Genomic DNA, 25,143 nt, shown 5'->3' with positions numbered 1-25,143 from the left:
TTCAACATAAACGTGGTGACGGAAAAAGCAATAAAGGAAGCGGTGGTGCGTCCCTTCGGCCTGCAGGAGAGGGGCGCCTGGAAGAGGCTGGAAAAGCACGAAGAGAAGCGGGCGGGGGCGTCGGCCGTAGGAAGAGGCTCCCTCCGGGGTCCTGGGACAGGCGGGAAGTCAGGGTGCGGGGCCGCGCAGGCTTCTGACGTCACTTCTCTCGCGACTTCCTGCAAAGAACATGGCGGCTCTCAGCGGTGTCCGCTGGCTGACCCGAGTGAGGCCCGGGAGCCGGCCGGCCGGGGTTGGGGGGAGGATCGGCGGGGTTTCACCCGGTTCACTGCAGTATTCCGTGTCTGGGGGTTCCAGACCTGACCTCACAGGCTGTGTGTCTCTATCGCAGGCGCTGGTCGCCGCCCCGAACCCCGGGGCATGGAGGGGCCTGTGTACTTCGGCTGTGGCGCACTCGGCCTCCCGGAGCCTGGTAAGCACAAGGCCCGCTCGTCCCTCCCCTCATCCTCCGTGCCCCCCCGTCCCCCCGACTCTTGCTCCTACCCCAGCACTAGCTCTGATGGCCCCCGTTGCAGGCCGAGGACGTGAGGGTGGAGGGCGCCTTTCCCGTAACGATGGTGCCAGGAGACGGCGTGGGGCCTGAACTGATGCATGCTGTCAAGGAGGTGTTCAAGGCGAGTTGCCTGGGGCAATCAGCCGGCATGGACGATGGGGTGGGTTGGAAAGAACTTACTTGATCCTGACCCTGTAATTTCTGGGACCTGTCCCTGAAGGCTGCCTGTGTGCCGGTGGAGTTTCAGGAGCATTACCTGAGCGAGGTGCAGAATATGGCTTCTGAGGAGAAGCTGGAGCAAGTTCTGAGTTCCATGAAGGAGAACAAGGTGGCCATCATTGGTATGTCTGCCCTGTTGCCCATGTGTTATTTAAAATCAAATGAACAGATGTTCATTAAACTTCCCTCCGCATGTACTAATACATTAACTCCCCCTGAGCTCCCACCAGGTTCGTGGCCATTTGTTCCTTCCAGTTGGGAACACAGGAATTGAGAGATCATGTGAGTTGTCTCTGCAGGAAGGCTCCAAGAGTTCATTGTCTGTCATGGGGCTACATCATGGGTCATCAAGTCTTGTTAATTGTGTTTCTAGAATGCTACTTCTAGCTGCCACTTTTCTGTCTCCCCTCTTCTTCCCTACTTGAATCTCCTCATTAGATTTTTTGGCTTCCAATTCTGTCCCTGCAGTTCATTTTCTTCACCTTTCTTTTCTCTTGGAAAGACCAATATGACTTTGCCTGGCCCAGCCTTACCATAGGAAAGTAAGTTCTTTGTACAGTGACTCTCAGCTTTTCTGCCTTTGTTTCCACAACACTTGTTCTGTGCTTTGGTCACACTAGGCTGTGTTAGTTTCCAAATGCATACACTATCTTGACTTATGCTGTTCCTTCTGCCCAGAATGTTCTCATGCTACCTGTCAGAATCCTCCTCACTCAATTTATTACTTTCCTAGGGCTATCGTAACCAATTATTACACAACAGGAGGCTTAAAATAACAGAAATTTTATTTTTTCACAGTTCTGGAGGCCAGAATTCCAAAATTAAGGTCTTGGCAGGGCTCGCTCTGAAGGCTTAGGGGAGAACCTTCCTTGGCTCTTCCAGCTGCTGGTGGTGCCTGGCACCAGGCATTCCTTGGCTTGTAGATGCATCACTCCAATCGCTGACACAGTCTTCATATGGCTTTCTCCTCTCTGGGCCTGTGTATCTGTTTCTCCTCCTCTTCTTGTATAAAGGCTTGTCATTGGATTTTTGGGCACACCTTAATTTAGGCTGATTTCATCTCAAGACCCTTAATTTAATTATATCTTCGAACACTGTTTTCCTAAATGAGGTCACATTTACAGGTCTAGGCACGGACATATCATTTTGGGGGTCACTATTTAGTCTATTACACTCACTTAACGTAAGGTCTGGCTGAAGTGCCAGCTGTTCTTTGATATTTCCTGATATTACCAGAGGGAATTTCTTTTCTGTTTCTATGTATGTTATTACTACCTCTCCCATGGTTTTTAAAAATTGTGTCCTTTATGTTGTCTGTCTTCCCCACTGTATTTTTTGCCCCTTGGGGACAGGAGTTGTGTGTTGTGTTTTTGGTTGATATACCTAGTACCTTCCTTACACATGGTCAATACTCAATAATTGTTGGTTGAAAAAATGTAAATAGGTAGACACAGAAACATCAAGAAAGGTTACCGATCCCCTAGCATTGTTTCTAAACATATTAAACCCAGGATCTTTGATAACACGAAAAAATCTCTTGTCCTCCTTTTAGGTCATTTTGAAGTTTCAACATAAATATGGTGACTAAAAATAAAACAGTAGACAAAATGTGTATGGTTTTAACTGCATTATTCTTTGCCCCTTACCTCCAGAGGAGTTTAAGGGTCACTGATTGGGAGTGGGAGATGGGAGTCTGGGTTGCATTATGTCACTGAGGGGAATGGACACTGATCTGGGCTCCTTTGGGCTTGGCTTGTGCCTGACATTTTCCCGATTCTGCAACTTTATTTGTGCAGGAAAGATCCACACCCCAATGGAGTATAAGGGGGAACTAGCCTCCTACGATATGCGACTGAGGTAGGTGGTAGGGGCCATGGGTCAGAGGGATTCTGGAGCACCAGGCACAGTGCTGATGGTTCTGTCCCACCCCAGGCGTAAGTTGGACTTGTTTGCCAATGTAGTCCATGTGAAGTCACTTCCTGGGTACAAGACTCGACACAACAATTTAGATCTGGTGATCATTCGAGAGCAGACAGAAGGAGAATACAGCTCTCTGGAACATGAGGTGAGGCCCTAGAAATTAGGGAGGGCAGGAGTGAAGGTGGGAGGCAGCTGTACCTCCTTCCTTCCCTTCCAGTATCACTCAGCTGTTTCTCTCTTCTTGCCCAGAGTGCGAGGGGCGTGATTGAGTGCTTGAAGATTGTCACTCGAACCAAATCTCAGCGGATTGCAAAATTCGCCTTCGACTATGCCACTAAGAAGGGGCGGGACAAGGTCACGGCTGTCCACAAAGCCAACATCATGTGAGGGACATGGCTTTGCGTGGGGTAGGTTCCTGGGAAGGTAATCCTCTGCATCTCTTGGCTGAATCTATTTCCTTTGGCCCATGGACAGGAAACTTGGGGATGGGTTGTTTCTGCAGTGCTGTGAGGAAGTTGCTGAACTATACCCCAAAATCAAGTTTGAGACAATGATCATAGACAACTGCTGCATGCAGGTAAGGCCCTCCCCGTGTGTGCACTCTCACATGCTGAGGGAGGGCGGGGAGTGGAATTTACTTCTTTTCTCCATGCCCACATTCCTGTGTCGTCCCCCCCTCCCCGTCAGCTTGTGCAGAATCCTTACCAGTTTGATGTGCTGGTGATGCCCAATCTCTATGGGAACATTATTGACAATCTGGCTGCTGGCCTGGTTGGGGGAGCTGGTGTGGTACCTGGTGAGAGCTACAGTGCAGAGTACGCAGTCTTTGAGATGGTAAGTGAGGTCACCTCCTCTCTAGTTGTGTGTGCCCTAGTTTTGACCTCAGGTCCCCCTTGATAGCTTCCCCCCATGCCTCTTCTCTGTACCTGGTTTGACCTCTCTCTTCCCTGATGCTCTTCCCTGATCTTAGTTTGTGCATAATGTCTGCTCCCAGTGATTTTGGCCTGCCCCTCTCTTCACAGGGTGCCCGGCACCCATTTGCCCAGGCAGTGGGTAGAAATATAGCCAACCCCACAGCCATGCTTCTGTCAGCTTCCAACATGCTGCGACACCTCAAGTAGGTTGTGATGGGCTGGGGGAGGAGGCCCAGTGTTGTGATGGGAGCATGGGGGGGCGGGGGGAGGAAACTGGGGCCTGATGAAGGGGGAATCTCAACTTTTTCCTGTCCACATTGACAGTCTAGAGTATCACTCCAACATGATTGCAGATGCAGTGAAGAAGGTGATCAAAGTTGGCAAGGTGAGCTTAGAAAGGCTCTGGGGTTCAAGCCCTCACTGCTGTCTGGGTAACCTCAACTGGGGCCTGCTTTCCCTCTAGGTCCCAAGAACATCTGAGCTTGCCTTCCCTCTCAGGCTGCTCTTCACCTCCCTCTTGGCTGTTTCATCCTCTTGATCCTGTTCTTTTAGTTCTCATCGGCTACTCGCTCTTTCCTGCTCCATCCATTGGCCCTTTTATGGAGCATCTTTTTTTTTAATCCTCTTGGTCTTGTCTCCTTATTCTCTCCAAGGCATCTTCATCCTGTCTCCAATCTGTATTTCCTGTCTTACTTTCTTCTCTGCCCATTCACTGTCCAGGATGCGCATAGCCCTAGTAGTGGCTCTGGCCCTCAGTCCTGAGTGGACAAGTCCATGTTCTTTCAAACCTAGCAACCTCCTTGCATCTCTGCTGCATTGTCCTCTGGCTGTCACCCCTTCTTGGACTCCCATTTCCATCACAGTGCCCTACCCCCCTTCATGGGCTCTCTTCTCTTCTTCCCCACGGCTGTTGCCGGTGGTGGCTGTAGGTGCGGACTCGAGACATGGGCGGCTACAGCACCACAACCGACTTCATCAAGTCTGTCATCGGCCACCTGCACCCCTATGGGGCCTAGAGCCCTTTATTCCCTCCAACCTCATGAGGACCATACCACCTACACCTCCCTTCAGTACAGTGGACCAGAGAAGAGCCCTTAAACCTCTAGACCATAATTACCTTCTGGGCAGAGCCTAGGTTGTCCTGGGGCTGGCTTTCTTAGGGAATTGTATAGCGGGGGGGTGGGGGGTGGGTAGGGATGGGCCCAGGCCACAGGGGTGATGACAATTCTCCCCCACAGGTTCGAACTCCTGACATGGGTGGCTATGCCACCTGCCGCGACTTCACTGAGGCTGTCATTGATGCCCTGTCCCAAGCACATCCATATAAAGGTGTCCAATAAAACATATCATACCAACTCTTGTGAATTTGTTTTTATTGGGATATAGGGGATGGGTAGCTGGGTAGTTCTACCCCACCAGGGTAATGTCCTTTCTAATCTCCCTGGGATAGCTTTTGGAGCTTTTTCTTTTTCTTGGAGCTGCTGCTCTTGCCGCCAGCAGCCTCTTCAGGTCCACTGCTGAGAGGCTCCTCCTTTAAAGAGAATTTCCTCTTTTTCTTGGGAACACTCCTGTTTCCTGCCTCTTCAGGGTCACTAACAGGTTCCTCTTTGGGGAAAGACTTCTTTTTCTTGGGCAGATTTCCACTGCCAGCTGTCTCCTCAAGATCACCACTAACCAGCTCCTCCTTGGAAAAAGGTTTCTTTTTCTTGGGTTTGGATGAAAGGACAGGTGGGTCTTCCACTCCATTCTCCTGAGGAGTCTCCTGGAGCTTTTGTTTTTTCTTCTTTTTGGGTTTCTCACTTGTTTCCTACAGGGGAAAATGGGCATGAAACTGTCACTCACTGCACCAACACCCCCACCCCATTAGAGTTCCAGCAATTAAGTAGGGCAGAAAGATGGGTACAAATGCTGTTAAATTGTCCAATGTTTCTGGGAAAGTTCCAATATGGATAAAACTCTGCAAATCCATCCCAAAGGTGACTCCCACTTAGAAGGTGGGGAGAAATTTAATTATTTAAGCCCATTTTAAATAAGAGAAAAACCCACCATGTTGGTCACAATAGAACCACCATGCCTAGATCCAGAAGGGACTCTGAAATACTTGACAAACTGGGCACCATGAAAATCCCAGGGAGGATTCTAACAATGTTTTGGAGACCTCCCTGCCCCCATCCCCACTGAAATGCTACCACCTCCAGACACACAGCCGAGAAAACAGCAGGAATTCACACTACCCCTGGTTGAGGACTCCTGGGAGGCTGCCGAGGACAGTGCTCTTGCCCAGGGAACCAGTGTGCTACAACCAGCTCTCTGGGCTCCTGAACAAGTTCTCTCACCACCTATCTCTTTCCTATAGAATCAAGAGGCAGTTTTAGAGGTTTCAGTCCAAAGGTGCCTGGACTCAAGACTATGGCTTTGAGGTCACACATCCTTTGTTCTACTGTTGAAAATCCTATAACTCAAGATCTTCACTCAGAGCCGACATGCCTACTGACCTCACACTCCTCCGGTGTACTGCTGTTTTCTGAAGGCGCAAGGGCAATTGCAGCCAGCCGTTTCTTCTCCTTCTTCAAGCGTTTCTTCTCCTGTTTCTCCAGCTTCCTCGTAATCTCAGCAGCCGCTTCCTCTGCCTGGCCAAAGACAAGTGCTGAAAAGGCTCTGAAGACCTCTGGCCTTCCAGAGGTCTCCCTCCTGGCTTTTTTGGATCAGGCTCATTAAATCAGTTTTTTGCCTCCACTCTACAAGGTCAGGGTAAATCAGTTCATCACCTCCAACAGCCAGCTATGGTTTTTCCCCCACCTAGCAAAGCCCAAACTGACCTGAACCATGGCCTCCTTCATGACCTCCAGATTCTTTCGTGGAATCTCTCCAGTCTCATAGAAGGATAGCCGTTCCTCCACTTGTTCTCGAAGCTTCTCCCCAAATACACTTGTGGGTACCTCTGGATGTGTGCGTGTGTGTGTAAACAAAGCCTGTCAGCTCCTAAAGGACAAACGACTCCCCATCCCCAGTATTTCCTCTACCCTCAGCTTCACTCAGACCCAAAGTATCACCACTCACTAGGTGAACTGCTGTTGACGAAAAATGTTACCATCATTGTAGAAGCTAAGGTATCCGGTCCCCCACTCCCTCCTCACAAATGCCAACTCCCTCACCCATACCAGAAAAGCAATCAATTCGTGAGGCAATACTGCATTTGTTTGCCAGGTATCGGGAGATGCGGCCTTTGTTCTTGGCAGCTGCTCGGCCAATGAAGGTGGAGTGGAAAATGAGTCCATATTTTGGGGTGTTACCCCTTGTCTTCAGGGCTCTGGGAGAAGAATATTCAGTGGAGAATTTAAGACCAGAAGTTTCAACCCTATTAGCCAAGGCAGCTCCTCCCCTCCCCTTTCCCCCCAGTCTCCAGAGTGAGCCTTAAGCTGGGGTGGGTCTCTATTCCACCTCATGCCAACCCACAGCTCCCAGAGGCAGAGAAGGCATCCAATGTCGCTGACCTGGAAACTTGGTCCCTTTGCTGGGCCCTGGGAATCACTCAGACACCAGGACAGGCCATCACACCCATAGCAGAGGCCTGTATAGGTCAGGATGTCCTGGTCAGCCATCACTGTGATTCCCCAAACAAGCAGTGGGCACCAGAAGTGGCACCTGAGTGCGGGCAGGTGCCCTCACTGGTACCTGAACAGGGCCTTTTCAGCCCCAAGGATCTGCACTGTGGATGCTGGATACTTGGCCAAGTTGGTGAGGCTGCCAGCATGAGCAATGAGACGTGCACCTACCTGGAGAAGGATTCAAGGAATTAGTCACAGAAGCTGGATTTGCCAACCTACCAATTGCACAATCCTGCTTTACCTCTTCCCATCAAGTGCATACGGGAAAAACATAGTGGGTCAGGAAATAGAGCAGCATAGATATACATGGTAACAACCATACTTATCCCCCCATTTTTGTGTTTCCCATGACACACCGCTTCCCCAATTAGGGCCGACAAGCTGGGAGCTACTTGGCTCATCTTGGATCGCAGGTAAGTGTGCAAGCTCTGGCGGTACTCTGACAAAGACACCACACGACTGGAGAAGCTCTCGATGTTTATCAAGTCGATGGCTGATATGTCCATACCTGAAGGACACCAAGTATCAGCGTAGGAGCCAGATACTCAAAGTTCCATACATTATTCTGACTGCCAGGCTCTGTACTGACCCATGGAGGACCGCGAGGCATCCAGAATAGCCTTAGCCTTGGCCCCATCCATTGTAAGCTCCTCCAGCTTCTCCAACTTTTCTTCATTCAGTTCCCTCCGGTTTCCAATGAACTGAGCAAGGCGGCAGTATGTAGCATTGTCATTGATGATCTTCACCAGCTCAGGAAAGTGATACCCATACCACTCCCTGCAAAGAGCCACAATCACTTCCTGGCCCAGCTGCCATGTCTCAGAAAAAACTATACCCTTAGCCCTCTCCACATCTACTCTTTGCCTGGGAGAAGTGAAAACAAGCCAGACCCAAACCTCCTTGACTCCATGTACCCCCATTCACAATACAGACCAGGCAAAGGGCCTGAGCTGAGGTGTATATGGGGTGGGTTTACTCTGCCTCCTCTTTCTGTACAGTCAGTGTAAGAACACAGCCTGTGGTAAGCACCAGGAGGCCCACTCCACCCCACATTGTTCTACCCACAGGAGCCAGTCCAAGCCACAGGTCACAGACCGTTTGCAAAGGTCACCCCCACACTTACCTGACACGCATGGAGAAGGTATTGATGTCCTTATCTAGCTGGTCCAGGAGGCTAATGGACTGTATTATCATGTTGTCCACCCGGTTCACATTAAACTTAACTTTGGCACGAGAATAGCTGTGTCCCAGCCCCAGCTGGGCTTTACAAGCAGACACATCAGTCAGGCCCTTCACCAGGTTGTGGAAGTGCAGACGAACTCCTGGAGGAGAGTAAGACTATGAGCAAGGAAAGGCTCTGAGCTAGCTCCTGCACCCACGGGCAACAGCCAAGCAGGATACCCAGAAGCAACCTTAGGCACCCTAATGTTCCCAGAACCCTCCTCAAAGGTGTGTCAAGAATGGCACAAATGTTACCAGATGATGGTCTCACCCCGAAGAATCTCAGCTATCACACCTCCAGTCTGGCAGTTGTACCCTAAATCCTCTTGTATAGCAGCACCAATCTTGGGGTCCCCAACCCCCAGGAGTACTTTCTTCTTTTTGGATGGCAGGTAAGTCTCCAAGAACAGGCGGAGGTCCTCATGAACAATACCTCAGGGCAAAAAACAGAGCTCCCACTAACAGACTGAAGAAAGCTTACATCACAAAGGCTCCGGTCCTTTCAATTGTTAAGTGATAGACTTCTGGTCCAGCAGTGCATGGACCCCTCTCCTTCTGGCTTTGCTCAGAGACATAGAGACATCAGTGATTATACTCAGGGGATTGACAGATTCAAGTCATCACTGCAAAGCCTGCATTAACCACGGGAGAAATGGCACTCAGGTCCAATAGCGCAAGTGTGAAATGCATAACTGAAAATTTAAAACATATCCTGGAGCACTATGAAAATATTTAGATCCCAATTTGCCTTCTGGGACCAACCCTTTTCCTTGGTTTTTACAATCAATTGAGCCAAGCAGCAGAGAACCATGTGTGATTGTATTTAGCACTGAACCAGTTCCCCCTGCCAGATTTCATTTATGAATCTATTACCAGTGCCCGCTGGACTGTGTGCTTTAAATATAACATTCAGTCTACCCTATTCCCCAGATACTGAGCTCTGTGAAGACGATTCTAAAATTACATCCTGTACACATCAAATACCACCCAGAACATATCAGATTTAGAACAAATCAGCCAAAGAAAAGCAAATACTATCACAAGCTTCCTAAAAGGAACTAGGCAGTAGCAGAACTACATCCCAGATCATCTTCCTGAAATACCCGGAGGTGGCTTGCTCACCTTCCGACACAGCGTTGGCATTTTCCAAGGCAACTTGGGATGAGGCAAAGGGACAGAAGGCCACGAGACGAACGATGTTGTGGAACTTGCCCAGATTGAGCACGCACTCCTCCACCTGCGGGGGAGAAAGGATGTCTTCCTTCCTTCACTCTTGCCTCTAGGGCGCAGTAAAGCAGCGGTTCTCAGCCCCGGTCGTAAAAAAGAACCAACTGAACGCTCAAGAATGAACCCACCATGGGCCCTAAATCCCGGTTCTGCTCCGTCGGGATGGAGTGCGGGAGGCTTCTAAATGATCCTAACGCGATTCTAATCACGGATGCAGAGAAGGACCCCTACTCTGCCGCTTTAGGGCTCACCGCACATCCCAGCGCGCGGCAGGCCACGTGGGAGCGCGCAGTGCATGCCGGGGCCGCTGCGGCCCGCCGGCTTCCACCCACCTGCGGCTGCAGCAGGCTGATCTCCTCCACCTCCTTCAGCGCCAGCAGCGCGTAGCCGACCGCGTGCTCGAAGAGCACGTGCAGCAGCACCTGGAAAGGGAGCCGGGGCGTCAGCGCGGTTCCCGCGTCTGCCTGGGCCCACTCCCAGGGCAGGCCCGGGCTCCTGCCAGGGCTCCGGCCCGAACCCAGGCCCACGCCGCGGCCTTCGCCTCGCCCGCGCACCACCACTTCCCCTCACCATGGCGTCTGCTCCGGGCCCTGCTCGCAATGCGGAGAGCGGGCTCCGGCGCGCGGAACCTGGCTCCCGAGGCCACGCCCCCGCGCCACCGACCAATCAGAGGCCGGGGACGATACCTTTCCGGGACTTCGGAGGGGTCAGCAGAGTGGTATCTCCCGGCGGGCGGCCTCTTCCGGCCTCTGGCGCGCGCGGGCTGGCGCGGTTGCTGGGGACGCCTGGCCTGGGCCGAGCTCTGCAGGCCGTAAGCCAGGTTGGAAAAGCGCGTTTCTGGGTAACGGTCCAGGCCCCACGTTCTCAATTTACGGGCCGCAGAGCTGGGTGAAAGCCGGGCGGGAGCCGCGGGGATCATTCCCGGGCAGGAAACGGATGGCAAGTCCACTTTCCGCAGCGCCAGCGACCTCAGGCCCCGGACGCCTTCCTTCCCCCCCCCCCCCCGCCAGGACTCCTTCGTCCCTCGCTTCCCACTGCGGGCCGACCCTGGCAGGAGCCCCGCGGGCCGCGCCCTTCCTCCCCACCCGGACGGAGCGGGGCCTGGGCGGTCTGGCGCAGACCCTGAGGAAACGGCACTCCTGGTGGCTGGTTCTGTGCTTTTAAATTGTATCCATTTTTTTTTTTTAAATAGGGTGGCAGGCGATAAGGTAGAAGAGAAAGACGACTCCAGCTTTTCTTGGGTCGGGTTCTCGGTCCCGTTGCGCGGAACCCAGCTCCTTCCGCGGGACACGTGCTGCCGCCCCGGTGAAAGGGCCCTGAAGTCCTCATGCCCGCGGCGCTCCCAGGGACCGGGAGCTGCTGCCGTGCGCTCGGGCGGCCTTTGGACACTCAGGCGACTTTTGAAATTACCTTTACTTTAATAATTAATATTAAAACTTGGTTATCCCGAAGTAGTATATATGCTGGTAAATTTTTAAAAAATCATTTTAAGGTTTTTTTTGTTTGCTTTTTAAAAATAACATTCCCATAACAAAAGTACATTTATAAATTTAATATATTTTCTTTTCTTCCTAAGCAGTTAAGTTACTTGACAAAATCCAAGTACTGAGCTTATTCTTTTTTTTTTTAATCCTTACCTGAGGATATTTTTTCCATTGGTTTTTCAGAGAGTGGAAGGGGGAGAGAGAGGGGAACATCTGCTGGCCCACTGACCAGGGCCCCAGGAACTGAGCCTGCAACCCGGGTACATGCCCTTGGCCTGAATCCAACCAGAGACCCTTCAGTCCCCCAGCGGACACTCTTTAACTGCTGAGCCAAACCGGCCAGGTCTGAGCTCACTCTTGAAGCTAAATATATTAAAGATATGGTTGGTAAATATTAAAATTTCATAATCTCAATATTACTTGCAAATGTTAAATTCTGTTACATATATCCACTTAAAAATCATGAGTCTAAGTCAGTTATTCCATTTCACATTTTTAAATGGAATTGCAAAATTAACCTATAATGTTAAAGTCTCTTAAACGTTATAAATACCAAATTAAATAGGTGGTTTCAAAATGTAATGGACAATATTAATGCTATGACTTTGTTTTACTTCATTATTTCTATATTTAATCCTAACTATTCCTGGGGTTACAGGTGCTTGTCTGCTAAGGCAGGGGTTTTCAAACAAGCCAGAATCCATTAATGGATTACAGGATTAATTTAGACATTCTTGGCCGCATTAAAAAGGAATTGGACGAAAAAGAATAGGAAATAGTATGTCACACAGAGCAAGGGGTATCGATTTGTAAAACTTGTCTCAGCTAAACATACATATATAAACATATATGTATAAATACATACATAATATATGTATAGATGTAGAAATACATATGTACACACAAATATATATATATATGTAATTTCTGTCAAATACAAAAAGCCTGAGAGTTACTAAGCTGAAAGCTAACCATATTCATATTTTGGGTAGATAAATCTGCATCCAAGTGTGAAAGCATGAGGACCAAGAGCACTGATTTCCACAGGGAGGGAAAGATGGATGTCTCAGCTCCAGCAGAGATATAGCTAATTTGTATATTCCCTCACCTTTGGTTTCTGGCACTCAAAGGATTGGATGATGCCCATCCACATTTGGGATGGCCAGTTCACCAGTTCAAACGCCTGTTGCATGCCAGGTATGTTTCTAGGTGAGGGGATATAGTAGTAATCCAACCAAGTCAGTGCCATCATGGAGTTTCCATTATGCAGTGAGATGAAAAATGAAGTAAATGTGTTGATAAATGTTAAGGAATGTAGCATTGTTTTTTGGAGGCCCTCAGTGAATAAGTGACATTTGGGCAGAGATCTTAAGCAAGCAATGCAGAGATTTTGGAGAAAAATAAAAACATAACCCTTGACTTCTCACTTCAGAGACTTTATAATCCTGGAAGAATGAATATAAACAAGTGCTGAAATGCAGTAGTATGGGAGACTGACCAGAACACATCTTGGAGGTGAGGGGCAGTGCTCCTGAGGAAGACTTTATGGCCAGAAAGGGTTTTAGGTATTTATAGAAGAATGTGTAGGTTGTTAAGAGATGAAGAAAAGAGAGTGGAAGCAAAAGCCAGAAACGAGAAGAACCTGCTAAAGGTACAAGATTTATCCTGGTCAGTAGTTGGAGAAAGACGGAAGGACCTAGCATGTAAGATCTAAAACATAAGCCTTTGGGTGGCACACAGAGCAATATACAGATCTTGTAACATAGAAACCCACACTTGAAATCTACATGTTCATATGAACCATTGTCACCCCAATAAATTTAATATGAAAATAAAATATATGTGTAGATTTCATTAATGCAGATTTAAATTATGCCATCTTAAAGTCTAGAGCTAACCCATGAGGGAAGTTATCTTTCCTTATTATTTCATAATATTCACTATATTTAGCAGAATAAAAGCTCTCTTTCTTATAAAAAATAAAACAAAATAAAACATAAGCTTGAGTGAAGGCCAGGATGAATCTCTCTTGATCTGATGAGACTTTTATTCTTTACTAAACAGTGTTGGATTGGAGATTAATTTGGAGGTGATGTGCAAGACAGATGTCCCCAAAAGTTCCAGCTGAGAAAATGTCCTTCACAGGCAGCAGGTCTGAGGGGGAGCTGTGGGTTTCACAGGCATGTTCCAGACTCAAGCTTTAAAGCCATGTGGCATCTGGGGCCTTTTCTTTCTCTGTATAGATAGTACTATTTACCCATGGGGAACGACCATACACTGTAACATCTATAACTTTTATTTAACCTAGTCTATGGTTCACTGTGTCATTTTGATGTAAATTAACCCAGTTTTTACTTTGAGCAATGGGCATTGCTAATGGGCACCTATGGAAATGCAATGTGCTAGTCATGCACCACATAAGGACAGACCTATATATAACAGTGGTATACTATATAGCCTAGGTGTGTAGTAGGCTATACCATCTAGGCTTGTGTTAAGTACACTCTATAACGTTCGCACAACAAAATTGCCTAACAGTGCTTTTCTCAGAACTACCCTTGTGGTTAAACAGGATGACTGTTTAAATTCCAGTGACGGCTCAGGCCGGTGGTTCAGTTGGTTAGGTCGTCCTGATACACCAGGATGGTTCAATCCCCGGTCAGGGCACATACAAGAATCAACCAATGAATGCATGGAAAAGTGCAACAACAAATGGCTGTTTCTCCGTCTTTAAAAAAAAAAAAAAATTCCAGTCACCAGGAGAGCTTCAGGAAAGGAAATTGCATGAAACAACCACAAGATGGTGGCACTTTACACTCATTTCACGAATGAGAAAATTCTCCCATCAAAGTTGAAAGGCTTCTAGCAATTCCTTAGCCCTTTTTTCAAATGTGAAAAGACACCCTGCAAAAGTCTTTGGTGATGAGTTACCCCTATGTGCAACATTTATTTCCATGGACACAGAAGAATGAAAAGCTTCAGAGGACGACCATTTAGCCGTGTTCCTTGTCTTTTTGGCTGTCGCTTCTGAAGCTCAGAGTTGATTAGAATTATAGGGTAAAAGTTTTGTTCAGTTGATACTGTTTGTGTTCATAACCCGAGCCTGAGGATATTTGATCTTACCCACACATGATAATATCTGTTACTTATTGATCACTTAGTATAATGCTTGGCACTTAGTCTTATATATATCAACTGGATGAGTCATAACAGAATTTGGAGGTTGGGTTTATATGGCCCTTATTCCAGACATGGTTTGGTGATGGAGATATATGTATGCTGTACATACCTCATGCACCTCAACCGTGAGCCTTGGCCTCTCTTTAAATTTTTCAAACTAACACTGCACTGAAGATAAATGATCTGGCAAAGTACTGCAGAGAGCAGTCTTCACTAGAAATCCTCGGCACTCAGAAACAAGCCCAGCTTACACAATTGGATGATACGCACCTGGTGATTTTGCCGTTGAAGATTGTATTTCAGTGTTTGTTCCCTAGGAACCAAAAGGGATAAAGTACCTACTTGCCCTAGTCTTAGGCTTTAAAGGTATCTCATGGAAACAACACATGGGATTTTAAAATATTCATTTGATAATCTTTGTCTTTTTTCTGGAGGGTTTAGTCCATTAGCATTTATTTTGATTCCTGATATATTTTATTTCTATCCTCTTAGATGCTTTCTATTTGGTGATTTTTGTTGTTTCTTTGCCCCCCCCCCCTTCTTTCTTGGAGGTACTATGAACCTAAAATCACTTTATTTTTTTTATTTTTTATTTTTAAAAAACATCTTTATTGATTTCAGAGGGAGGAACATCAATGATGAGAGAGTCATTGATCAAGCCCACAACCGGGTATGTGCCCTGACTGGGAATCGAACCCCGATTGCCTGGATCCCAGGTTGACGCTCAACAGCTGAACCATGCCCGGCCGGGCGAACCTAAAATCACTTTAAAATTTTCCATTTGAGTTTTTTTGGAACACAGTTGATATGAGAATTTAGATTTTTTGTGTGAGGACTGCTTTGTGGATATAAATTCTCAAGGGAGAACTTTTTCCTCCACTTCTGCCACGATCAAGAGAGACAAATGTTCCTTTCTGCATGGCAGGTTTATTTCTTATTGTTCCTTGCAGAGCATGAAGAACTTTGATGCCCCAGCTTTGGGTGGGGCTCTACAGGGCATATTGAAAATGACTTTACTGAACTGAGGATCACAAGTGTAGTGGATGCTGCTGGTACCCTGCTCAGGTCCCCTTACTGGCTGATGCATCACTCCCAGGTTTCTGTGAGTGTGCTAGTCATGGGGAAATCAGATGTTCACCTTGGTCTTTGCCAAAAGTGTGTTCCTACTTATGTGATTCTGTATGAAATGGAGCTCTTTATGGACGTTGAGCACATAGATTATTAGAAATGAAAGGATCTGCCTGCAAAAATAGCTTCTGACATAAAATTCAGTGTCTCTTCATTCCCCTTCTCCCCCCTATAAGGAATACATAGACAAATTAGGGTAATATCAGTAGACAGTAGTTATAATTCTCCAGGTAAATTGTTAAGTAGATCTTCTAATTCAAATCATTCTTAGGTGACCTGAGGAAAGAAAGAGGAGGAGGGGGAGGAAGAGAGAAAGAAAGAAAGAAAGAAAGAAAGAAAGAAAGAAAGAAAGAAAGAAAGAAAGAAAGAAAGAAAGAAAGAAAGAAAGAAAGAAAGAAAGAAAGAAAGAAGAAAGAAAAAAAGAAGAAAGAAAAAAAGAGAAAGAAAGGAGGGAGGGAGGGAGGGAGGGAGGGAGGGAGGGAGGGAGGGAGAAAAGAAAGAGGGAGGGAGCAAAGGGAGGGAAGGAGGAAGAGGGAGGAAGAAAGATGGTCTTCATGCCTGATGGCCCCTGGACAGGCTGAATAGTGAAGTTTTAAGATGGAATGACTGGAAGCTTAAAGTGGAGAATGCAGAGATGATAATAGTCTAGACTGTTCGCTAATAACATGTCTCAGCTGTAAACCACACCACATTAACACCCTTCCCCTCTACCTATCTCCCTAGCTCACTGGAAGTTTCCTGTTGCTTAAGGGTCCCAGGAGCCACCATTAACTAATCTTCTGATGGATGTCTTTCAAAAAAGCTTTAAAATTTTCTTGATAGAGGGCTTTTAACTATTTGAATTAGGAAACCTGTTAAAATATGTCCAAAAATTCTTTGATAACCACCCCCCTCAAGAGATGCAACCTAATCTTCCCTTTGAGTGCGGGCTAGACTTGGTGACTCAGTTCTAATGAGTGGAATGTGGTAGAACTGAGGGTGTAACTTCAGAAATAGAGGTATTGTGGCTTCCCCCTTGCTCTTTCTCTCAGATTACTTGCTCTGGGGGAAACCAGCTGCTATGTTGTGAGGACACCCCATCACCCTATGGAGAGGTCCATGTGAGGAGTAATCAGTTTCCTGTTAATAGCCAGCAAGGAACCTAAGCCTCTTGCCAACAGCCATATGTGTGTGCCATCTTGCCAACAGATCTTCCAGCCCCAGTCAAGTCTTCCAATGGTTATAGCCCTGCCTGAGATCTTGACTGCAATATCCAGAACCATAACTGCCCAGTGAAGCCACCCCCAAATTATTTTATTTCTCAATTACAGTTAACATTTTATATCAGTTTCAGGTGTACAGCATAGTGGTTAGACAGTTATAATTTACGAAGTGATCCTCTGATAATTTAAGTACCCAGCTGAAACACTACATTGTTATTACAATATTACTATCACTCCCAAATTTTTAATCCACAGAAACTGTATGAGATAATGTTTATTGTTTTAAGCTGTAAAATTTTGGGGACAATTTGTTGTACAGCAATAGAGAGGAAGTATTCCCTCACATAAAATTATGTATCACCAAAACAGGATAATTTGTTTGTGTTTATGGTGAGTGTTTAGGTATATTGAAAGCCATCATAAGCCTAACAATCACTAGGAGGCTTATAACAAGTCTCTCTTGTTCCCTTCCCCAGGGGCTGGCATTATCCCCAGGCAGGATGACATGAAAGCTAGGTGGCCATTATTGGGTCTTCTAGTCCTGATTGGTTGGGTTAGATTCTGTCGATTCTTGTGTCGAGGTCTTAGGTAGGATAGTTCAGAACCAGGTATGTCCTCCCAGAAGAAGACATACGATACACAAACATTTTTGGATTTGGGGGTTGGATCTCAGTTCCATGGAGATGGGGCATCAGCCATATCTTATTTAGCCTGCCTGGAGATGGACCGGGGTGAAATGATTTATAATTTCTCCTGGTCATGTGTCCTCATTCCCATCCATCCCAGGTTGTGTGTGAAGTTTTGGAGTTGGGGTGGGACCAGGAAGGAAGTTGGAAATTATTTTAATTGTATAGCTTATGAAATCTCTGTAAAATCCATATCAGGACTTTGCCTGACTTCCAGGGTGTGGGGGATTCTCCTGAGAATCCCTGGGGACATGATTGGGTGGTGGCTTAAGGACAGGACTCCTTTTAGAACATGCGGAGACCATTTCATGATGGTTCCTTGATCCCAAAGCCGCATACTCACCTGGGTCTGGGAGCACCAGGTAGAAGAAAGGAGGGAACTGCCTGCAAGATATCTGGGCTGTCAAAGAGTCTTGGACTGGGACTGTGCTGAACCTTTGCCCTCGCTGGCAAGGCCATCTCAATGGTCTGGACTCCCCGGCTTATGCTGCCTGGGACACATTCTGCATAGAACCTCCTTAACACTAGGTGAACACAGAATCACCAGAGGCAAGGCTCTGCACTGCACTCTGCAAAACTCCTCAAAGATCATCTTCAGCTTCTCTTATACAATAAACAGGCTATCATGTTCCTTTTAGAATTTGCTGCATGAGAAAGATTTTTCTGTCCTGAGCAATCTTAAGTTTCCTTCAATTAGATAAGAAGAACTATATTACTCACTGGCTCCTTGCCTTGCAGCTAGGAGGTTCCAGGGCATTTCTGGTGCTTGATGGCATCAGCTCTCCTCAGACTGGGTTCTGGGTCACCATCTTCCCACTCACCATGGCTGGACTTTGGTCCATTTACTTTTATTTTCATTGGCTTCTTGTACCTTTTATTTTAACCATCTCACCTCCTTTGTATAGAGGTGATGGTCAGGAATATGGGCTCCTCTACATTCTCCTCCCAGTTGGTGGAACTGGCAGAAACCTGTGTCCCAACATGGGCATCATGAAAAAGTCTTTGATGAGGGTCACAGCCCTGCCCCGTCCTCCCAAAGTCTGGAGCCAAGGGAAACCACCATGAGTGCAAGATCCAGAGTTGCCTGAACCAAGATACTGGGAAGAAAAGTTATGGGGAGGCAGGAGGCTCAGCTCCCCCAAAGGGCAGATGAAGCCACTGTCCTCCAGTTTTGGACAACAAGGCCTAAGTAATCAAAGTCCCCACATTCAATAAGAGGAGAGAGAGAGTGTGTGTGTGTGTGTGTGTGTGTGTGTGTGTGTGTGAGAGAGAGAGAGAGAGAGAGAGAGAGAGAGAGAGAAAAGAGAATACCAATTTGGGCATGTGAGCTGGTGGGGCTTGGGGTTAGGCCTCAGGATGGGCTCCTGTAAGTACCAGCTGTCAGCGGGGAGGTCTCTGAGCACTCTTTCTAGAGGCCGGCCTCCCAGGATGAGTCTGAGGCTGGGCTTGGCCAGAATCTGGTCTGATGCCAGGAGGCCGAGATATAGGGAGGTGACTGGAGGCAGGCGGCATGGTCCCACCGGCAGACCTGGAGGTCCCAGGGCCCTGCGCCTTCTTGTCGAGGGTCTGGCTTTGGCTGGAAGAATGAGGCATGGTCCCTGGAAAAAGAACCGAGACAAGAATGAGGATGTGAGATTTTGCTGCAGTTTTTTGGTATCGAATGGAGCCCTCGGGAGCTGCCCTGCTCTGTAGGTAGATTTCAGTCCTATTTGGTGACCTGAGAAAGGTGAGATCACCCTCGCATCTGGGGTTGCCTTGGCCTAGCTGTTGCATAAACAGATCTGCTGGAGGAATATGACCTTCTGGCTCGAGAACTAGAATTTGAACGCTGGTCCTAGGCTAGACTCTCTGAACCTGGTTTTCTTGAGTATAAAGTTGGGACAACAGCAGCCTCACAAGCGGCTGCCAGGGTCAAACATGATGATAGTGGAATCAGATTAATTTCCAGCTCTTTCAATTGTTTCCTTTCCTTCTCCTAACTCCAAGTTAGGGGCAATTACTGGCTTGTTCTTTGCCAAACCCAGTTTCTGGGGCACAGAAAGGGACTCATTTTCCACTATGGATGTGTGTGGCCTGTGACTGAAGTCGAGGATTGATGTGCACCACTTCCAGGTGTGTCTTCTAGGCCCTTCCCCTTGCACTAGCTTGACGCAGGCAGAACCAGGATGGAAGGAGCCAGGGTCCCCACATCATCATTTGTAAGAAAGTGGCCATCAAATGGAGACACCCAATTTGGACATTATGTTGAGTGAGAAGTAGACTTTTATTGTGTTTGAGCCATTAGCTTTTTGGTGCCGGTGTGTTGCAGCAGCTAAGATCATTCTAGTGAATACTTTAAGAAGAGAATCTAAGTGACGGCAGCAGTGAGGCCATTGGAATTTTCCGGACTAAAGATTGACCATCTTTCTAAGCTCCCATGGATATGTTCAGATAACACTTAAATTTTTTAAAAAAATCAAATACTGCATTACTGGTTTAATCCATATAAAATTGAAAGAGCTTTAATAAAAATAAAAATGTGAAGAAAGGAAAACTTTCAAAAGCAGCCAGGAGAGAAAGGAGGGAAAGGAGTGGTAAGGGGGACAGCCACATGGGGTCCTGGGGCCATGGCCAGGCCACTGACAAACCAGTGTAAGTTTCTTGGTTTCTCATGGAAAACATTTTGTACACTTATCTTTTCCTTTCATACTTAAGTCCATCAGTGTCCAAATATGTCCATTCCATTTTTTTGTTTTGTTTTGTTGGTGGTATTACAACATAGTATTGTATTTACTCCATTTCCTGACCTGTGTGGATTTCTTTTTGTTTGTTTGTTTGTTAACCCTCACTCGAGGATATTGTTTCCATTGCTTTTCAGAGAGAGTGGGAGGAAGAGAGAGAGAGAGAAACATCGATGTGAGAGAGACACATCAATTGGTTGCCTCCCACATGTGCCCAGCCAGGGCGGGGGATTGAGCCTGCAGCCGAGGTACGTGCCCTTGGTCAGAATTGAGCCTGGGACCCTCCGGTCCGCGGCCTAAGCTCTGACCAGCAAGCAAACTGGCAGGGCTGACACAGAGTTCTTGTCCTCTGTTTGCAACATCCACGTGTTCACGTGTTATTATTCAATAGTAACTTGTTAGCATTCCCATGTCAACACTCCGTACTAGAATCCTTGTTAGTATTCTAACATCAGCAGGATGTTTGCTAGAGATGTACATGGGTGCCCGGCTTCTCCCGGCCCCCTTCCACAGTCGCCCTTCCCTAGTGGATCTGGAGAACTGAAAATAAACTGATGAGGGATTTTCATCCTGCAGGGGAATAACTGCTATGTGCTTCATTTCTCTTGTTTCTTTTTCTCAGGGTCTTGCCTACAGGTTCTAAAAGCATCAAATAAATGATTAATTTCTGCACTAAAAATTATAACTCCTAAGCCATCAGTCATTTCTTGTGCCTCTTGCTCAATTCTCACACCAAGGGCCAAAATCTCAGCATACTGGCACGATTTAATTTTAAAACAGGAACAATCCCTGGAAAATGAGATCACCTCAGAGATGGTCTCTTTCAATTTGACCCTTTCTTACTCCCAGGTGGAGATGGTTTCTGATTAGTTCCCTCTGAAGCCCTGTGACACTTCCTTTGGAACATATGTGATCATTTCTCATCCTTTCAGGCCAGATATCCTAGTGCTTTTTTTGGGAAAGAGAATACAAACAAGTTGCAGCTGTGAGGTGCGAATCTCCCCATTCCTCCTGCTAAAGAAATCATTCCAAACAATTGTCCCCACCCGCAGGCAGCTGGCGCCACACAGCCCACGCCTTGAGCATCTTAAAGGGGTGGTGGGACACCAAGAGTGCTCCTACGCTGGGTTAAGCAGCCAGACGTCAAGGGGGTATGACATGGGCACTAACAGATTCGAGAGAGAAACTGAAGATGACAAAATCATTTTAAAAACAATACTAAATTACAGGGAACATAAAGAAGTGAAGTCACCACCAAAAAGATGTCATGAGAGACCCGAAGGACAGAAATGAGTGAGACAAGCCTGCAGGACAAGTGGTGCTGTTTCCCCCTTGACAGAGACACCGCACCTCCCACCAGCCTGTTTCCGTGGGTGCCTCCTCGGGGCCGGGAATTCTGCGAAGCGCTTTAACACTCACCCATCTCATTCTCGCCCCTCGTGAGGTCGGCACCATAATTTAGCCTCATTTTCACTGGCCCAGTTCCATACAGCTAATCATCCAAATTCTGATTTCAACCCCAGATCCGTCTGATTTCACAACACATGCTCTTTCCACCTTCCTCCGTGGCCTTGTAAAAAGTGATCATGAAACGGAATTTACCTGCTTTGGTGGCACTCTTGGAGCTGCCGGTAGCTGTGTCCTCTGAGCCTCTGGCCGCGGCTCCGCCTTTGGCAGCCTTGTGGCTCTTCTCATCCTCACGGAGCTGCAGGGAAATAGCAGTGGTCAACCTTGGCCCGGGGAGTGGGTGTTTGGCCCCAGGATGGGGGCTGCAGAGGGCAAGGACTCTGTCTTCTGCTCTTGGGAATCACCTTAAATCACTTGTCATTCGTCCTCACAGCTGACTGCAGAGGGCGGCCGAGGCTCAGGTTTACACAGCATTAGAAGGAGCGTCTGGCCAGGGGGGATGGAAACCTCCAACTCTCTGTTCAATGGTTTTCTTTATCCAGGCAGGAGCCCAGTAAGATTAAGGAAGTGGGCATGGGGATGGGGAACTGGCTGCGAGGCAGGTGACATTAGTTCCAGAAGAGGCATCGAGAAAGCAAGGAGGGCGGGCTTATGTCGAGGTGGGGCGGCCGGAGAGTGGCACAGAGCAGTCAGTCAGCTAACGCTGAGACAGGCTGTCCCCGGTGGAGGGAACTTCCAACACCTCCTAGGCCACAGGTCACAAGCCGTATGTGGTTTTGACAGCACTATTTGTTTTTTTTAGTATTTATAGTATTAGTATTAATCTATAGGAATTACTGTGGGTACTGGTTTTATTATGTGTGAACATTGGTTGAATTCATTGAATTTCTCCTGTTCTTCAGCAACCTCTCAACATTTGAATAATTGTTATATATACCCAAATATCTTGAGACTATAAATGCAGGCTGTTGAATCATACGGATATTTTTGGTTTGAGTTTAGAAGAAAGACATTTAGAGTGTACATCTGGGTTCACAGAGCAAATTAGCAAAACACAAAAACATGACATCATTTTTACCATCTGGAATGAAACCTGAGACAGAATGAAACTTGTGACAGACTCACCGCTTGGATTTTCTTCCTTAGCTGGGCATTAGCTCGAGAAAGGCTTTTGGAAACCGAGTTCAGGTAGTAGATGGCCAGGCTGTAAGAGAAAAGCATGCCTCCTGTGATACTGGTATTTTGGAAAATGACAAGAGCTGGATGCCTTTCCTGAGGAATCAGGGCAGGCTTCCTGGAATAGGTGGCAAGGCTTTGCCTCCAGGCAGGATGGGAGGAGGTCCTACCATCCCAAGTCCCCCACTTAACATGTAAAAAAGGTCCTGGACGTCCCTGCTCTCTGTATTTGATGGAGCGTGGAAATGACCTCCACATTTCTACCTCTGAGTGCTCAGTAAAATTTGGCTAAAGGAATCATCCCTCTTATAGGGAATCTGAAGGGGCAAGGGAGTGGCAGGGTTTCCTGTCTGCAGAAGAATCTGCTTGTGTTTCCTGGGCACCTGCCCGGTGCCAGGCTCTGTGCCATGCACATCCCACTCCACATCTCACTGGTTTGGACAAAGCTCCATGAAGTAGAAAGGATGACTCCCATCTTTACAAATCAGAATCCTGGAGTTCAGAGAGGTTAAGTAATTTTCCCAAGGTTACCCCATTGATTAGTACTCCTCAGAGTGCAATTTGAAGTAAAAGATTTTAACAATCTTCAAGTATGGAGGGAGGCAGAGCTGCTAAGTACCTGCCCCAAGTTTAGCTAAAAACACAACTGCAGATGCCCTGCAGGCCCCCTGCTCAGATGCACTGATGGGAACGTCTGTCCTGGGTTGCTGGTTTTCAGCGTCTGGCTCCCACTGGCTGACTTCATGACTTGATGTCCTTTGAGGCTGTAGCCTGGGCTTCCCTTTCCCAGGCTATGACCTGGTCTGTACCACCTGAGAACAGAGGGCCCACCTGGACTGGATGCTCAGCCAGCCTGTTACCTGGGAGCTTTTTAGGTTCATCCTAATTGTCACTTTTCTCCATGAATTTCAAGCCTTAGCTCCTCCAGCTTGGGTCTTCTGAACCTTCCCCTCAGTGTGGGGCCACCCATAGCCACTTCAGTAGGATCTACAAGCTCTCTCCCTACAGAGAAGAGGAACCACATTGTCTTTGTAGCAGAATGTAGGTGGAAGGCTGTTATGGGAGCCTCCTGAAGCAAAGGAGAGAAGGGAGGGCGGGTAAAGGGACCACTCCGTCTTGGCGCTTACTCTGCCCTTTCTCTAGCGCATTAGGGAGGAGCTAGAGGTCAGAGCGGATAAAGTGCTTATGGGTGGCTGTGTTCCTCCTGAGGCTGCCTGCAAGGGTCAGGTTTGGTGTCTGGGTTCCAGAATCTTCTCAGAGGGTCACAGGGCATTCCAGGTTGTTATATCATGTCAGCCCTCTCTCATGGCAGGACTAGAAGCACATGTTTGAAATTGAGGATGAATAGGTCTCCAAAACATGCCTATTTTGGAGAGCAATTTAGCACTATCTAGAAAGAACAAAGAAACACATCCCTGTGACCCAGAAGCTGCACTCCTAGAGGTCTATATCAGAGAAACTCACAAGGAGACACATACAAGGAGCACATTTGCAATAGCAAAAAAGTGGAAACAACCTAACTATATCTATGCAGAGAAATGAGTCAACTGGTTTATTCATTCACACAATGGAACATAATAGAAACATTAAAATCTGTTCTCAGGTATTCCCATGGGTAAGTCCCCTAAACAGAATGTTGAATGAAGAAAGCTATGTAGTGTGTGAACCATTCATGAAAAATTTTAAACTCAGAAAACAATAGTACATACACACATGATAAAAGTACCAAAATAAGTATGACAATGATTAAAACTAATTAAATTAGTGGTTACCTTTGGAGAGGGAGGAAGAGAGGATTGGGTAGAGCTTGAAGTGTATCTATAAAACAAGGTTTCTCTTAAAAAGAGATATGAAGCAAATATTGCTAAATGTTAACATCTAATCTTATGATCACGTATGTGGTTGTACTTTTCTGTATGTTAGAAATATTTCATAATTTTAAAAAATGCTTGCCAAAAATAGGCATTTATAAAGAAATAAATTAATATTTTCACTGGTATTTTTTTCAATCACCCGAGGACCTGCTTAGAGAGAGGAAGGGATATGAGTGAGAGAGAGACAGCTATATGAGAGACAAATGCCAATCAGTTGCCTTCCATATGCTCCCCAACTGGAGATGGAACTCACACCCCAGGTATATGCCCTGACCGGGAATCGAGCCACAACCTTTTGGTACATGGGATGACACTCAACCAACTGAGCCACTCGGGCAGGGCTTCACTAGTATATTTTTGATGATGGTAATTCAAATTCATGGCTCTAGCTTCCTGCCTTCTTTTTTTCTTCCTTCCCTCGGTCCCCCCTTAAGCATTCATTGTTTGCCTCCTATGCCCTATGCATGGGGCTGGTGTTGGGAATACAGAAATCATCAGACCCACCCACTATCCACAGGGGTTTCTCAGTCTTTGAGAGGGATAGTGGTGAATGAACGAACCAGATATTCCAGGGCATGGGGTGCTCCATGGAGAAGTCCCATGGGCCCTGCCAGGGACAGGCTG

General features: G+C 47.1%; 3 protein-coding genes and 5 non-coding genes across 9 annotated transcripts in view; 1 reads left to right on the top strand and 7 right to left on the bottom strand.

Annotated features, from left to right (window-relative positions):
* The first annotated feature begins 182 nt into the window (after nucleotides 1–182).
* IDH3B (isocitrate dehydrogenase (NAD(+)) 3 non-catalytic subunit beta) lies at nucleotides 183–5,079 on the top strand. 2 transcript variants are annotated; one of them, XM_016215805.2, is made up of 13 exons: nucleotides 183–265; nucleotides 392–472; nucleotides 576–674; nucleotides 774–894; nucleotides 2,569–2,629; nucleotides 2,705–2,837; nucleotides 2,942–3,075; nucleotides 3,167–3,269; nucleotides 3,380–3,526; nucleotides 3,715–3,809; nucleotides 3,931–3,991; nucleotides 4,536–4,741; nucleotides 4,845–4,921. In XM_016215805.2, the coding sequence occupies exons 1-12, from the start codon at nucleotides 230–232 to the stop codon at nucleotides 4,620–4,622; spliced, it is 1,158 nt and encodes a 385-aa protein (XP_016071291.1). In that variant the 5' UTR covers nucleotides 183–229; the 3' UTR covers nucleotides 4,623–4,741; nucleotides 4,845–4,921. The 2 variants fall into 2 exon arrangements, with proteins under 2 accessions (XP_016071291.1, XP_016071290.1); XM_016215804.2 differs by lacking the exon at nucleotides 4,536–4,741 and having other exon boundaries at nucleotides 4,845–5,079.
* On the bottom strand, nucleotides 4,963–10,301 carry NOP56 (NOP56 ribonucleoprotein). Its single transcript, XM_016215803.2, has 12 exons — nucleotides 10,233–10,301; nucleotides 9,995–10,084; nucleotides 9,558–9,672; nucleotides 8,707–8,868; nucleotides 8,338–8,536; nucleotides 7,804–7,991; nucleotides 7,571–7,722; nucleotides 7,282–7,382; nucleotides 6,768–6,916; nucleotides 6,426–6,547; nucleotides 6,102–6,236; nucleotides 4,963–5,413 (listed from the first exon to the last, which is right to left on the bottom strand). Exons 1-12 carry the CDS (start codon nucleotides 10,233–10,235, stop codon nucleotides 5,039–5,041), a joined length of 1,791 nt encoding a protein of 596 aa, XP_016071289.1. The 5' UTR covers nucleotides 10,236–10,301; the 3' UTR covers nucleotides 4,963–5,038.
* Nucleotides 6,309–6,379, bottom strand: LOC148092706 (small nucleolar RNA SNORD57). The gene has a single exon (XR_015714891.1). It is a non-coding gene; the product is annotated as a small nucleolar RNA SNORD57 (small nucleolar RNA).
* On the bottom strand, nucleotides 6,638–6,708 carry LOC148092705 (small nucleolar RNA SNORD56). The gene has a single exon (XR_015714893.1). It is a non-coding gene; the product is annotated as a small nucleolar RNA SNORD56 (small nucleolar RNA).
* LOC148092704 (small nucleolar RNA SNORD86) lies at nucleotides 7,133–7,218 on the bottom strand. Its single transcript, XR_015714846.1, has one exon. It is a non-coding gene; the product is annotated as a small nucleolar RNA SNORD86 (small nucleolar RNA).
* Nucleotides 8,121–8,252, bottom strand: LOC148092703 (small nucleolar RNA SNORA51). Its single transcript, XR_015714848.1, has one exon. It is a non-coding gene; the product is annotated as a small nucleolar RNA SNORA51 (small nucleolar RNA).
* LOC148092702 (small nucleolar RNA SNORD110) lies at nucleotides 8,997–9,064 on the bottom strand. The gene has a single exon (XR_015714855.1). It is a non-coding gene; the product is annotated as a small nucleolar RNA SNORD110 (small nucleolar RNA).
* An 8,421-nt stretch (nucleotides 10,302–18,722) lies between the features above and the next one.
* Nucleotides 18,723–25,143, bottom strand: part of TMC2 (transmembrane channel like 2) — a 40,553-nt gene continuing 34,132 nt past the window's right edge. The window contains exons 18-20 of the mRNA XM_087819293.1: nucleotides 22,595–22,673; nucleotides 21,620–21,767; nucleotides 18,723–18,940 (exon numbers count right to left, since the gene is read on the bottom strand). Coding sequence (XP_087675419.1) covers nucleotides 18,723–18,940; nucleotides 21,620–21,767; nucleotides 22,595–22,673 — 445 coding nt within the window. The remainder of the gene's footprint in view (nucleotides 18,941–21,619; nucleotides 21,768–22,594; nucleotides 22,674–25,143) is intronic.

The sequence above is a fragment of the Miniopterus natalensis genome, chromosome 7 (genome assembly GCF_054644295.1).
Source record: "Miniopterus natalensis isolate mMinNat1 chromosome 7, mMinNat1.hap1, whole genome shotgun sequence".
NCBI lineage: Eukaryota > Metazoa > Chordata > Mammalia > Chiroptera > Miniopteridae > Miniopterus > Miniopterus natalensis.
This window is presented reverse-complemented; position numbering and strand designations above follow the sequence as displayed.

Excerpts from the sequence above, each read along its gene's own strand:
- NOP56 (XM_016215803.2), bottom strand. Across the intron at positions 7,992-8,337 it reads ACCTTCTCCATGCGTGTCAG|GGAGTGGTATGGGTATCACT; the intron begins GTAAGTGTGGGG and ends GGCTCTTTGCAG. Across the intron at positions 7,723-7,803 it reads TGCCTCGCGGTCCTCCATGG|GTATGGACATATCAGCCATC; the intron begins GTCAGTACAGAG and ends GGTGTCCTTCAG.
- IDH3B (XM_016215804.2), top strand. The coding sequence starts at position 230 with ATGGCGGCTCTCAGCGGTGTCCGCTGGCTGACCCGA. Across the intron at positions 473-575 it reads ACTCGGCCTCCCGGAGCCTG|GCCGAGGACGTGAGGGTGGA; the intron begins GTAAGCACAAGG and ends CCCCCGTTGCAG. Across the intron at positions 2,838-2,941 it reads ACAGCTCTCTGGAACATGAG|AGTGCGAGGGGCGTGATTGA; the intron begins GTGAGGCCCTAG and ends CTTCTTGCCCAG.